This window comes from Zeus faber, assembly GCF_960531495.2.
Source record: "Zeus faber genome assembly, chromosome: 22".
Classification (NCBI taxonomy): Eukaryota; Metazoa; Chordata; class Actinopteri; order Zeiformes; family Zeidae; genus Zeus; species Zeus faber.
Window position 1 is genome coordinate 12,328,116 of NC_137209.1, and position 14,861 is coordinate 12,342,976.

General features: G+C 40.3%; 1 protein-coding gene across 1 annotated transcript; it reads left to right on the forward strand.

Moving 5' to 3' along the window:
* Positions 1-254: 254 nt before the first annotated feature.
* Positions 255-12,131, forward strand: LOC307247379 (cadherin-5-like; the record flags this gene model as incomplete). Its single annotated transcript, XM_080023532.1, has 14 exons — positions 255-440; positions 1,200-1,467; positions 1,869-1,991; positions 4,126-4,293; positions 4,698-4,879; positions 5,256-5,363; positions 5,457-5,599; positions 5,700-5,833; positions 6,423-6,532; positions 6,850-6,946; positions 9,433-9,572; positions 10,803-10,914; positions 11,559-11,697; positions 12,083-12,131. The coding sequence occupies 14 exons, from the start codon at positions 255-257 to the stop codon at positions 12,129-12,131; spliced, it is 1,959 nt and encodes a 652-aa protein (XP_079879658.1).
* Between the last annotated feature and the right edge of the window lie 2,730 nt (positions 12,132-14,861).

The window sequence follows — 14,861 nt, forward strand, 5'->3', positions numbered from 1 at the left end:
AATGAAAGAAACCGTTGGTTTCGAATAGAATAGAATATGCTAATGATGATAGGTAAATAATTGATTTTGAGAAGAACTGGACGTTGGGGAGTGAGGGACATGCTGTGCCTGCCTCCATAATAACAACAACAGAATAGAAAAGAGTGATAAACTGACGCTATTCTAAAATGTTTCCAAAGTTTCAGTTAAAACTCTCCCTCCTTCTTTCTCTCCCTCTCTCATCCTAGATGATGGCTGGACTGCAGACATGGACGATGGGGCTGATGGTCCTGGCCTTAACCCTCGTTCTAACACGAGAGGAGACAGCTTCCTCTGGTTCCTCTGACGTTGTGAGGAAGGAATCTCACCCCGACCTCTTGAGGCAGAAGAGGGGTATCCACCGGCAAACGCTCTACATGTACGAGGGGAGGGTTGATACCAGCCCCTACGTGATAGGATGGGTAGGTCCTGTTTTTTCACTGATTCCAAATGCTACACTTTAGCTTCCATCTGATACAGAGCACTGATCCATTCCACTCAACAGTATAGACATGAGGGTTGTTACAACACCATGATTTGTGATATATAATCCATATTTACATATTTCATTCATCCATCAATCAATCAATCAATCAATCAATTAATCAATCAATCCATGCATTCATTCATTCATTCATCCATTCATTCATTCATAACCTTTATGTAGATATTTGGAGGTACATATGTCTCTTGGTGTAGGGTCTTTGTTGTTGAGCTTGTTAAACTAGTATCAGTTCATCCCTCGTCCCAGTAGTTCACTGACCTTTATCCTTGAGATTCTGGAGATTCCTTTACTCAGATTTTATTGTTGAAATGTGGTTTGTGGGGATGGTAGCTCAGGAGGTAGAGCTGGTGGTCTAGTGATCTAAAGGCTGCTGGTTTGATCACAGGCTCCTCCTGCTAGTATGCTGTAGTGTCCTTGAGCAAGACACTTAACCCCTAATTGCTCCTGATGGCTGCGTCCGTCGGTGTTTGAACAATTGTAAGTCGCTTTGGATAAAAGCGTCTGGTAAATGTAAATGTAAAATGTTTGTGAAATGTGACCCAACCCATCATTTATAGTAAGTTTACAAGGTAGTGAAGGTTTGATCTAAATACTAAAATATTTTTATAGAATTGAAAATAGAATTCAATAATAGAAAAGAAAAGGAGTGAAACAATTTATTTTTATTTTTGTACAGATCGGGTCATTCCAGAAGGTGAAGAGATATCACCTTGAAGGTGAGGGTGCGAACTCCATCTTCACTGTGGACGATGAAGGACGTTTGTTTGTCAACAAGACTCTGAACCAAAAGGAGAAGAGCCGCTACTTCCTGAAGGCTCTGATGTATGACGGGGATAACACGCTGGTGGACTCTATACTGTTAGATGTCGAGGTGTTCTCCAGCGGCAGCGTCCCCGTCTTCCCAACAACATACAGTGGATCCATCAAGGAGAGGTCTAGAATTGGTGAGCATGCTGTTAAGCAGCAACGCTGCTGGGTCGCTCATTTGTCCTATTCCACATAAAGGCTCAAAGTCCAACGAAAGCCAATTGAATGTAACCATGAAGCATTTCTCCTACAACAGTTAAGCTCATAGTCACCTCCATGTGAGGTGTTAAAGCTCTGAAATGTGTTTACATTCATAACAGAATATGGAGGCCATTCATCATCTTGAATGATAGGAAAGTTTCCTTTAAAGATTCTGTTGTTTCCCCTTCATTTCCAACGATGCAATTAAATACAGATCTTTTCTTGCTGAGATGTTTTTCCTGTATCCTCTCGAGTGGAGTTTTCCACAGTGTCTTGTCCACATTAATGTGGAGCGCTCCTGTGACTGAATTCTTACTGTTTACTTCTCCCAAAACAGGAACTAAAGTGGTTGCAGTGACAGCGACAGATGCTGACGACCCTAAACAACCTCAGGGAGCTCTACGGTACTCTCTGAGGCCAGAGGGAGAGCTCTCTGCCTTTGAAATCAACAGCTATACAGGTAGGCTGCCAGGCTGTTTTCATAATGACAATAAATATTCTTTATATGTTTGAACATTCTAAATCTTATAAAACTCCCCAAAAGAAGATGAAAATAGATTTAGAAAATAAGAAAGTAGGAATATTTTACCTGCTCACTGTAACTACCACATTTTGTACACACACACACACGCACGCACGCACGCACACACGCACGCACGCACGCACACACACACACACACACACACACACACACACACACACACACACACACACACACACACACACACACTCCCCAGTGGAGACAGCATCTGATGGATGGTGTGGGTGATAAGTGAGTGGGTGGGTGTGGTCAATGATCTATTAAATTAAAATCACAGATACATGGTCTGTACAGACACTAGGATTGAATGTTTGCTTTTTGCTTTGTTTGGGGAAGTTTGGAGGTAAAAGATTTTGGGGAGTTAGTGCCAACCTTCAAAAGATCAATAAAACAATGAAGGAGGGAAAGAGAAGCTACGACGTGTATAGAAAGAAATAGTGAAGAGCTGAAGGCATCCAAAAAAGAACAACAGAAAGAAAGAAAAAGCAGCAGAAGATTCCACCCCTTCTATCTCTCTCTGTCTGTCTCTCTGTTTCTCTCTCTCTCTCTCTCTCAAGCATTCTTACATCACCAAATCATAACAAGACATAATTATTTTGTTACACAACAAGGAAAATACATTAAGACAATAATGAAATAAAAAAAATAAAGAGTAGTAACAACACTGATAAAGAGGGAACAATATTTAATAACAACAATAATATGTGAAATAAACAATAAAAACAACATGCGAAAGATGAAATAAATAAAGTTGGAGAACAGGTAAACACATCAAGGTGTGTAGTGTCTCCTTTCCTGACAGCACATGGCTTGGCTGGTATTTAAATTGATTGTATATTTTAGAATTGTATTAGATTTAGTGTTGTAGTCATCTCTGATGTCCTGATATTTGTGGCAGCTTGTGAGGAAGTGTCTCCTCGGCTGCAGTGGGAGCACAGCCTGGCCTCTCTGGGTTGCCAGGTCTGATGGTGGCGGCCCTTTTCCACGGCCAGACTGTGTTCTGTTTGGTGTTACTGTATTGCTGTGCCGTACTGTTGTATACTACACTGTATACCTCCACACACACTTTATTCACATGCACTTTACTGCACATATCTGTACAGTGGTACCTCGACTTACGACTGTAATTCGTTCTATAAGAACGATCGTATGTTAAAACAGTCGTATGTCAAAGCAATTTTTCCCATATAACTTATGAAATCATGAAGGGTGAAAATAAACAAAAGACACAGCACAAATACAGTAAATATGAAAATATCGATAAGCCACGAACTACGTGCACACACGATGTAGGTCGCCCGCTGACTGACTGCTGACTGGCCGCCCACGCGCCAAGTGCAAATTTCCACGGTCGTATCTTGGAGCAGTCGGTCGCAAGTCGATACAAATTTTCACGACTATCGCTGCTCGTATGTTGGATTAGTCGTAAGTAGATGCAGTCGTAAGTCGAGGTACCACTGTATATACAAATAACCTATCCCATATACATAACTCTATTCCCTTCACTTCCATTTTGTACCACCACTCTGTATTTCCTTTTTGAGTCCTATTTAATTACATTTAATTTAATTCTAATTTATATTATTCTATTCACTGACTGCACAACATTTTAGGAATCAGTTTGTTTCAGTTAGTTGCTAGGTGGAAATTAGGTTAGCTATTATGTTCAGTTTAGTACTTATTGTGCATAATCTCCAGGTGCATTGCAAAGACATTTCACTGCATATATGTATGAAAGTATGTTTATGTATGTAACGAATAAACCTCTTGAATCTTAAATCTTGAATCTTCTCTATGTTCATCTTTTGGTTTCAGGCCTTTATAATGATAGGAGAGGGGGTCGCGAGTTTTTCTGTGTTTTTGAATTTAATTGCTCTTTTTTCCAATATGAATGATTAGTGGGTATGGGCCTAATTCTTACCTGCATGTGTTGTTTGGGGTTTTCCTCTGGACATGGAGGATGCTCTTACACAATTCTGCGTTCAGTGTTTCTATTTGGTGTTTGTCCCATTTTACAAAATCTGGGTTTGAAAGAGTCTCTCTCTCTCTCCAGGTGTAGTCACATCCAGGTCTGATTCCCTGGACCGTGAAACCAGGAGCCAGTATGTGCTGGTGGTCCAGGCCCAGGACTTGAAAGGCCAACCCAGAGGCCACACGGCCACCACCTCTGTCACCATCACCATCATTGACATCAACGACAACATCGCCTCCTTCACCAGACGTAAGGACTAGAGTACAAACTAAACATGACTTCATGGAATTCAATAAAGACCATTTGAGAAGTGGAGTCAGGACCGTCCAGGGACAGTATTAATGATATTGGAACTGAAGTGTTTATGCTGCACTTTCTATTTCTATTTTAATAACAACGTATTGTTTTGAGTGATGTTTGCATGTAGAAGAATACATCCTTTTAGGGTACGATAAATGACACTATAAGCTTATTTAATTATGCTTATTCTTATTTATATAATGTTAAACACATAAATATATGTGACTACTATAAGGCGTTTAAATGGAAATACTACATCACACTCAATGTCTTTGTGGATGGAAAATACATTCTATGTTTAGAACAGCAGTGGAAGTCGCAGATTTCACACCTCCTGCGTTCAACGTCCACAGGGACGTACGAGTTTCAGGTCCCAGAAGACCAGAAGCTGAATGAGACCATAGGTACTCTGACGCTGGAGGACAGAGACGAGATCCAGAACAAAGACCCCGTCTTCACCATCACGCCGCCCTTTGACAACATGTTTCAAGTCAAACTCAGCCCAGTCAAAGATGGAGACCTCATGCTCAGACAGGTGAGGTCAGCGGCAGGGAAACTCAAAGCCATGAGGGCTGTCTTTGGATAGGGATGAAAGAATGAGATCAAGATGAAACCAACACATATTTGTTTAAATATAAGCAGCAACATCCACCTGTAGGAACTCTTCTTCAAACCTTCTTCACCTGCTGGTATCTCCCACACAACCAGTCCATAGGGCATCCTGGATTTCTATTGGTCCATTGGAATAGTGAGGTTGCTGATAATGTACAAGTGTTTGTAAAACTTGTCAAAGGCTTTATAAGCCTATCAGCTTCAGTTTAGCATTAACAATTGATGGAAAACATCCAAGTGTTGCTGTTTTTTTGGAGGGTTACAGTCATCAATTTATAATGCCCACCCTCCCACTCAAGGTCCTGGACTATGAGACAAGGAGCAGCTACAGTTTCACTGTGCATGTGTGGGAGAACAACCTGGAGACCCCTGCTGATAATGCAGACAGTGCCATCACCAGCGCCCAGGTGAGCTGTCACAGGAATACAGACACATGTAAAGTCATATATGATATTACAAACAAAATGTTTCAGTGGTATTGAACTGACTAAATTTGACAGGTGAACATCAAGGTAATAGATGTGGACGAGCCCCCGATGTTTACCAGGCCTATCTACAAGTTTAGCGTGATGGAGGAAACCATGGTAACCAACATAGGGGCCGTGAGCGCCAGAGATCCTGACAAGGCCAGCAAGAGCATAAGGTACGACACACATTATATAGTATTTATATATAAATAAATTCTACACTTAAATTATAGAGAGAAAATTCTTAATTAGTTGTAATCCCTCCTCCTGCTCTAGGTATTCAATAGAAGACAAGGACTGTCCGATTGGAGTAGACCCCAGCACAGGTCAGCTGTTCACTCTGAGGAAGCTGGACAGAAAGCTGGAGGCCACACACATCTTCCAAGTCAGAGCTCAGGAGGAGCCAGGCGGTATGACACAGACACACACACACACACACACACACACACACACACACACACACACACACACGTATTACAATTTTCCCGGTTCTGTGAAATGAGCACAAGTTACAAAAAGCAGCTGTCTGCTTGTTGTCAATAAATCACTGTTTGTCATTGGTATAACTTACCGTGATGCTTGTGGTAATACAACTCTACTCTCAGAGGCTGATATATGATGTCTCAGCGTCAGTTACTTAGACTGTGATAGGAGGTCTGTACGGTGCTGTAATGGGGTCCACTCTGTTCTCCCCTCGCTGTGGGCCGGCCGCTGTCCAGGGCCATGGGACTTGGTCAGGTTGCACGCGGGTTGGGTCGTGTATTTGTAGCTATTCCAATTCGCGGAGGTTCTGTAAAACAAGTCTTTCTAATGACACAAATTACAAAATTGCCAATTCTTCAATTTTAAATACGGAACTTTTCTGTAAAGGAGGCCAATGTGGGAATGACCACCTACTGCCTTGGACGGATGTTTTTTTATCCAGCCATGTTACAGATTCCATGTGGGAAAGGGGCTTTAGGTTGTGTGACAATCCATGTGCTCGTTCCTCCTCTTCAGGGTTGGAGTCCTTTGTCAAGGTAAACATTCTGGTTCAGGGCGTCAATGCTCATGCACCAGAACTCGTTTGGGATGAGGTCTTTGTCTGTGAGAAGGACACGGCAGGAACGGTAAGATATGCAGGATCTAACTAACCAAGAGGCCTGGCTAGTGAGGTGTTGCTGTGTTTTCTTACAGTATTGTGTCTTGCATTTTGTCCCTACCTGGTTTTTAAACCTTTCATTTTACATCACTGCTCTCACATGGCAGCATGGCAGCATGTTCAGGTACAGTAACTTGGATCATAGTGGAGTAAATGGAGGTTGCCTGATTTTGACTTCCTAGAAAATGTAGATACATAGATAGATATTTTTTTGAATGTGAAAGCGCAAATGTGATAAATCAATGAAATAAAACTATTGAACTGAAGTCTTTCTCTGCTTCTCAGGTAATCGGAATGTTAAACGCCACTGACACAGATGACCAGATTCCATTCTTTAGTTTCTCCCTCGTTCACCCTTCAACCACCTTCTCCATCACAACCAGTAAGTCCCTGTGGCGGTTGGACAAATAGTTTATTCATCTTTTGTTTTCCTGAAACACTGTAGTGAAAGAAAGAAAGAAAGAAAAAGAAAGAAAGAAAGAAAGAGAAAGAACAATGTTATGAATGACATAAAATCTACTGTTAATTAACAAACTCTTTGGAAAAAAAATAGTCTTATAACAAGTAAGCAGTTTCCAAATCTCAAATGATGACTTGGACAACATCCAATCTGGATTTTGGCCACAACACAGCACTGAGACAGCTCTTATTAAGGTTCTTTATCACATTCGTCTAAATCAGAAGTGTCTAAACCTTTTCCACAAGGGCCAGATCGGGAAATATGAAACCACCTGGGGGCCGCACTTAAAATATATCTATATTTTAAATTAAAATACATCTATAATATAAGATATATTTAATCATATTCACTAAACATGCAGAACCACAACAAAAAACATCAACATTAGTGACCTGGATCAAGTCACTAACACAGTGACACTCAAAGTGCAGGGCTCTTTCAAAAGCTTATGTTATATATATGATATGTTATATATATGATGTTATATATCAGACTCAGTTTTACATTTCTAACAGTTTTACGATTATTATTATTATTACTAGAACAACAAGAAAAGAAGAAGAAGAAACAGTCTTTATTCATCACGCAACACACCACACTACAACACATGCTTGCACACACACACACACACACACATGCACATGCTTTGATGGTGGCCGGTGAAATGGATCCTCTGCATTTGACCCATCCTGGCTTGTCCTTCCTCCGGGGGCACAGCCAGGAGCAGCATACATAGACGCGCCCGGGGGCCAGGTGATAAGTGTCCATCGCTGGTCAGACGATGATGGGTGCATGTTTTTGGTGGGGGTCCTTACTGACGTGGAGGAAACCCCATGTGATGTACTACATATACATGTACTAGTCGAATTCAACACACATTCTATGTGAAGATGTGCACATTTATAATATACACGTGTGAATAAACACACGGAATTGAAAACCTCTCGCTGGGATACTTTGGCAACAATGCATCCCAGTAATCACATCTTGTTAAATCAGTACATTTTTATATATTTTTGACATTTTTGCCTTTATTTGACAGCACAGTGCGGATTAACAGAAGAAGGGACAATGTGTGTTTCTATGTGTACATTATAAATAAGCATGATTTTATGCTGAACGTGTGTGTCCTCGTCTGTGTGTGTACGTTCCATAGTGACATCATACAGATTGAGTGCTGCCATTGTGTGGACAAAATAAGAATCGCTGCCTTTAAAAATAATAACAGATTGAAGACAGTCTTGAATTGGTTCAAGTCTTATTTACAAGACAGGGACCATCTCGTCTCCCTTGGTAACTATGTGTCCAAATGAACCAACATCATGTATGGAGTTCCCAACGGTTCAATCCTTAGGCCATTTCTATTCAACCTTTACATGCGGCCATTAACCCACTGGGGTGGGGGTAGGGGGGTTTGAGCAGCCACACCTATCTTGGGTCTAGGCAATGAGGTGAAGGATCAGTGTGGCTGTTCGACTGTTACTCGTTAGAGTAATCAACGAGCATCAGGTTAAACCCCCTTTCCCACACACACAGGAGAGGAACCTTTATCATGACATGTCCATCTGCTCCAGGCTTGTTCCATGTTGTTCACTCGCTACATTAAACTGGTGTGTTTATGAGGAGGGCCCTGAAAACCCCACTCTGGTGGCAAGTGGGAGGCAAAACTGCCACTGTGCCACGGTGGAACAAGCCCGGAGCAGATGGACAACATGTCATAAGAGCTTCTCTCCTGTGTGTGTGGGGATCCTAAACCCTTATTACCTAGAGCCAAGACAGGTGTGGCTGCTCAAACCACACCTCCCCCACACCACACCCAACTTCCTCCAGTTACACTGAGGAAACTTACATCTACATAGCTCTGTCACTGAGTGGCCGAGAAGACCCAAAATACATCTCTGATTTGCTCTTGCAATATGAACCCTTCAGACCTTCAGGTCATCTCGTCGTCTCACTTTACCCCGAGTAACGACAAGACAAAACAAAAGAGATGCAGCATTTAGTTATTATGGCACAATTTCCAAAATCCTCTATTCTGTTATATTGTGTAATTATAATGGGAGCGACGCAGGTGAAGGAGATGAGAACTAGTGTGTTTAGAAATGGACTGCATAGAAGCTGGTTACTACGGTGGCTTTCACAGCTGAGTTGTGCAGAATTCTCTCTCTGTCACTAGTGAGCAGGTAAGACATGTCCTTCAAGTCAAGCACCTGCCTGTTGATACCTCCCTTGTACCTATGGCAGAGACCAAGTCCAAAATATCAGAATGACACCCAGAATTGGAGGATACAGGTTGTCAACATGGTTTAGAAAGGAGGGAACTTCACCAAAGCCTCTGACTGAAAAACAGCGTCTCACAGTGTTCATGCTTCTGTGATGAGTGATGTTAAAATTGTCTTGTATTTCAGACAACTCAGACAACACAGCAGACATCAGATTGAAGCGCGGCCATTTCAGCCTGGATGACCCTACAGACTACATGCTGGAGGTGCGAGTTGAAGATGGAGGACGCCCCCCTATGAGCAGTGTTGTTCAAGTGCCCATCAAGGTTTGTGTGTGTGTGTGTGTGTGTGTGTGTGTGTGTGTGTGTGTGTGTGTGTGTGTGTGTGTGTGTCATTGCATGTGTTTGTCAGCATTTGTCTATGCAGCTTCACTCTCACACTCTGCCAGTGTTTCCCCACCTCTACAATGACACGATGCACCACTATCCCTTCAACCACTAAACATGTAAGAAGCATGTATAACTGCTTATTATTCAGGCCTAATAGTGATGCAAGCCTCACGAACGATTTTGTTATTCAGGCCTAATAGAACGTTTTGTTTGGAGGAAACATAAACCACTCGGAGTTGGAAGTCACTCTGGAAAGAGTGGACGAGAGATTGAATGTTCTACTCACAACCTGAAAATAATGACTGAGGACTACTGCTTTATACTATGTAGTAAATAAGGTGTTTTTGCTGCTACAACCAGGGGTTGTCAAACATTTTGGAGGGTGACCCCTAAAAAGAAAATCAAAATGTCTTGTGACCCCGTCATTCCGACTGGACGATGTTGGGTCTAACAACAGCAGAGTCAAGTACACGTACAAACCTCCGTGGAGTTGACTCCCCATGGGATTAAAATGTCATAAAATGATTGCCGTTCCTGCTGCTTTTGTGCTGATTTTTGCTGTAAATATGATCATTTGTGTCGCTATGTTTTTTGATATATTGAACATTTCATGTTTGTTATGTAATGTAACTGTTTTGATCACTTGAAGCTTGTAAATTGAAATATACATTTCTATCATATTGACATTTATTTCCATGCATGCTGTGCAGAGTCAGCGCAGCAGCAGCTTTTGTATCAGCAAAGTGTTTCCTCTTCTCCTGCACTGTTGGGTAAAGCAGTGGGAGAGTGAGTTGCTATGGTGACAGGGACGCACACACGAGTCTCTTCCTCTTGGTCTGTCTCACAGAAAATGGAGCAGACTGAAGTTATTCATTGTGCATCTACTGAATGATTTAACTGAAAATGATTTTTGAAAATGTATTTTTTTTTTTGGGAATAAATATTTAATACAATTATTATTTGTGCATGTTCACAAAATCAGCTGGCGACCAGTCCAAAACATTTGGGGACCCCCAGTTTGAGAACCCCTGGCTAAGAGCAAAATATAGTTAATATTTTTTGAACAGGAAATTTACCGACTGACCCACTAGAAATTAAAAAGTAGTTTACTTACATTGAATAAACCAGTTACATTGACTGAAATATCAACTGGTTCTCTTACTTTAGGTTTGTCAGTGTGACAACAACCGGATCCCCAAGGAATGTAAAGTCATCTTGAAGATTGGAGTTGGTGTCATTGTGCTGATTACCGTACTGGTCCCTCTGCCAGCCATACTGGGTAACACACACACACACACACACACACACACACACACACACACACACACACACACACACACACACACACACACACATTTCAGGCTGTTTGTGACATTGCACACGTCAAGGAAGTCAGAGAAGTCACACAGAACCACGTTGAAGCCTGAAGCAGTCATGGCTAAGAAAACAACTGAAAGACCTCTGCCAACAATAAACATTGGAAATATTAGAAACAACAAATATTGGACATTGCAAATGTCCAGTAAGATGGTGGATGTTCAGAAGGGGTTCAGAAGAAACAGGAAACAACCAATTATAAAAAGCTTAAAATGGTTGTTAATTTAAAGCAGTAAATGTAGAAGAAGCACTAAACTCCATTTGTATGTTGCAGTGGCCATAATGCACCGAGACTATAAAGTGAAAGATCATCTCTTATGAACAATAACTCCTGAGCATTACTTTGACGGAGGCAGTAGATTGATCCCGAATTGCTCCACCTTGAGAAAACACATTTTGACAAGCTCCACTACAAAGTCTATGAGCACATTGAGAAGAATTCAGCGTCTTTGTACCTTAGTATATCTTATAGAGTGTGAATGCATGAATGTCAAGATGAGACTGAGCTTGAAAAAATACATCTCTCCTCTCACTCTCCTGTCACAGGGATGATGGTGATGTGGAGGTGCTACCAGAAGAAGTCCCTGGCCAGGATGAACCACTACGAGGAGGGTGGAATCCACATGAGCAGGTGTCAGCTGGTGGTGGACAACCAAGAGGATGGAGGAGAGATGGACATGGACAGGTATGTGGATGAGGGAGGAAATGACCTGCTTATAGGAATGTCTTTATCTTTATCTCAATACTAAAATCCTAAATGTGTCAGACAGTACAGGAAAGCAGCTTGATATTCTAGTGATGGGATGCAAAGAAGCATGATCTCAACCCAACACATTGATCTACTCTTGGAAGGATTGTCCGGTGTTTATTCAGAGCAACCTTGTCGTATTAGATGCTGTTAAAACACAGATTATATTCAAATGACATTCAAAGGTGAGGCACTTGCTTTTCAGTTCAACTAGTTAAAAAACCTCCAAATAAAACAATTAGATGTCATCAGCCAGGATCATTACATTCTTCCACCTCCAGATGCTCTGCCAATCATCTGTCCTTCTCTTTCTCCCTTCTAGAGACGGCCTCTCCATCCAGACCTCCGCTCCCCACGATGCAGTGGTGTAGGACGGTGCCAGTGCCCAGTGGCCACTAGGGGCCCCCATCCCATGAGCACGCAGACGATGGGGCCCCCGTGAACTGCGCTCCTTTGCCTCCCTGTGCCCCGTTCCTTAAAATAACCCCCAAAACACACACACACACACACACACACAACTTCTTTAAGGCGCAATAGACGATAGTTTTGCTTGTACTTATCATTATGAGTAATTGTTGACTGCACAGTGTAATGGCGATAGAATAATGACATCATCAGCGTTTAGATTGGTTCCCTATAAGCCTCCATTTCAATATGCATTCTGACTGCCAAGTGATCCGTTGTCTTTTGCAACAGCGGTGCAGAAAGTAATACCACTTGGAAACACGAGGGGGAAGTTGAAAAGTTGTCTATTGCCCCCTAAATAGTTGAAACCAGGGGTGAGCAAAGCTTTTTGTAAAAGATTTACCAACTAACAACGTTCACATTTGTTTAATCAGAAACATGTTTTAACAGTCGTGCACATGTAGCTCATTCATTCCATTAACCAGTTCACGCATTCCAACAAATGTATTTCAATTGCACATGTACCTTGTCTTCTAGTCTGTTTTGATATTTTCATTATACAGTAAATGAGGTTAATCACAGTTTTCTGACGTGTAAAATGTAGAATGGGATGTTGAAGGTGTTCAGGGTTGATCTCAGAGCACAAGTGCTCAACACCGTCCTTTTCACACCGAACACCTTCAACTGATCATCTGAAATGGGTGCAGCCGACGAGGCCTGTTTTGAATCCAACCCATTATCTCTGTGATATTCTCATGTTTTAACTTTCTATTATTTGCTTTTATGTTTAAAAGTGTGGTATTCCTTATGTAAAACACTTTGAATTGCCCCTGTGTGTGAAATGTGCTCTACAAATAAGCTTGCCTTGCCTTATTTTATTTTAATATCTTACAACTGGCTGTGGTATTGAAAGCCTGGAATAGAACTTTTTTTTTCTTCTATATTTTGTGGGAGAATCCTAATTGTGAAATTTGATTTCAAGTTGTTGTTCTGTAAATGTGAGGCAGGAGAAGGTCCTCCATCACTGATCAAGGGGCTACCGAACAAGACACATTGAAGAGTATTTTGTTTTTTTTCAGTCCCCACGTGGGAAAACACTGATAACACCATTGATTTTCTTTAATAATACTTCTGTAGATGCATAATCAAGTGTTTGTGTGAATAAAATTAAAACTTTCATTTTGTTGGTGTCGTGTATTCGTCAAAGTAGTATTTAGGATTTTGTTGTTTTTGAGGAAATTTAAAGTATATTATGGAGATTTGGAGGGGGGTCCGTCAAAGCAAGACATGACCTTATTAATGGTTAAGACATAAACATTATATATGCTAACGCTTCCTATTTTTCCTGCTCCCAACACATCAACTGTTATTCACTTCACCTATCAGTGGTTTAATGTTGTGGCTGATCGGAGATGTGTGTATATATATATATGTATATTTATATATATATATACACACATATACACATATATATATACATATACACACATACATATATATATATATGTATATATATATGTATATATATATATATATATATATATATATATATATATATATATATATATAGTATAGTATGTTGTTTTTGTGATATTTTATGGCGTTGTATATTTTGACGATTTGGTGATATTTTTCGGAGTGGTATATTTTGACGTTTTTCGACATAGTATATAGTATGTCCTTTTTGGGATATTTGTTGCCGTTGTATATTTTGACGTTTTTCGACATAGTATAGTATGTCGTTTTTGGGATATTTGTTGCCGTTGTATATTTTGACGTTTTTGTGATATTTTCGGAGTGGTATATTTTTACGTTTTTCGACATAGTATATAGTATGTCCTTTTTGTGATATTTACCTGGGTTGTATATTTTGACGTTTTTGTAATATATTTCGTAGTGGTATATTTTGACGTTTGTCGACACAGTATAGTATGTCGTTTTTGGGATATTTGTTGCTGTTGTATATTTTGACGTTTTTTGACATAGTATAGTATGTCGTTTTTGGGATATTTACCTGGGTTGTACATTTTGACGTTTTTGTGATATTTTTCGGAGTGGCATATTTTGACGTTTTTGTGATATTTTGCGGAGAGATATTTTTTGACGTTTTTCGACATAGTATAGTATGTCGTTTTTGGGATATTTACCTGGGTTGTACATTTTGACGTTTTGGTGATATTTTTCGGAGTGGTATATTTTGACGTTTTTCGACATAGTATAGTATGTTGTTTTTGTGATATTTTTCCGCGTTGTATATTTTGACGTTTTTCGACATAGTATAGTATGTCGTTTTTGTGATATTTGTCTGGGTTGTATATTTTGACGTCTTTGTGATATTTTTCGGAGTGGTATATTTTGATATTTTTCGACATAGTATAGTATGTCGTTTTTGTGGTATTTTTCGGAGTGGTATTTTTTGACGTTTTTCGACATAGTATAGTCTGTCGTTTTTGGGATATTTACCTGGGTTGTATATTTTGACGTTTTTGTGATATTTTTCCGCATTGTATATTTTGACGTTTTTCGAAATATGTCGTTTTTCTACATATGTCGTTTTTGGGATATTTGTTTGCGTTGTATATTTTGACGTTTTTGTGATATTTTTCGGAGTGGTATATTTTGACGTTTTTCGACATAGTATAGTATGTCGTTTTTGTAAAATTTATCTGGGTTGTATATTTGACTTTTTTGTGATA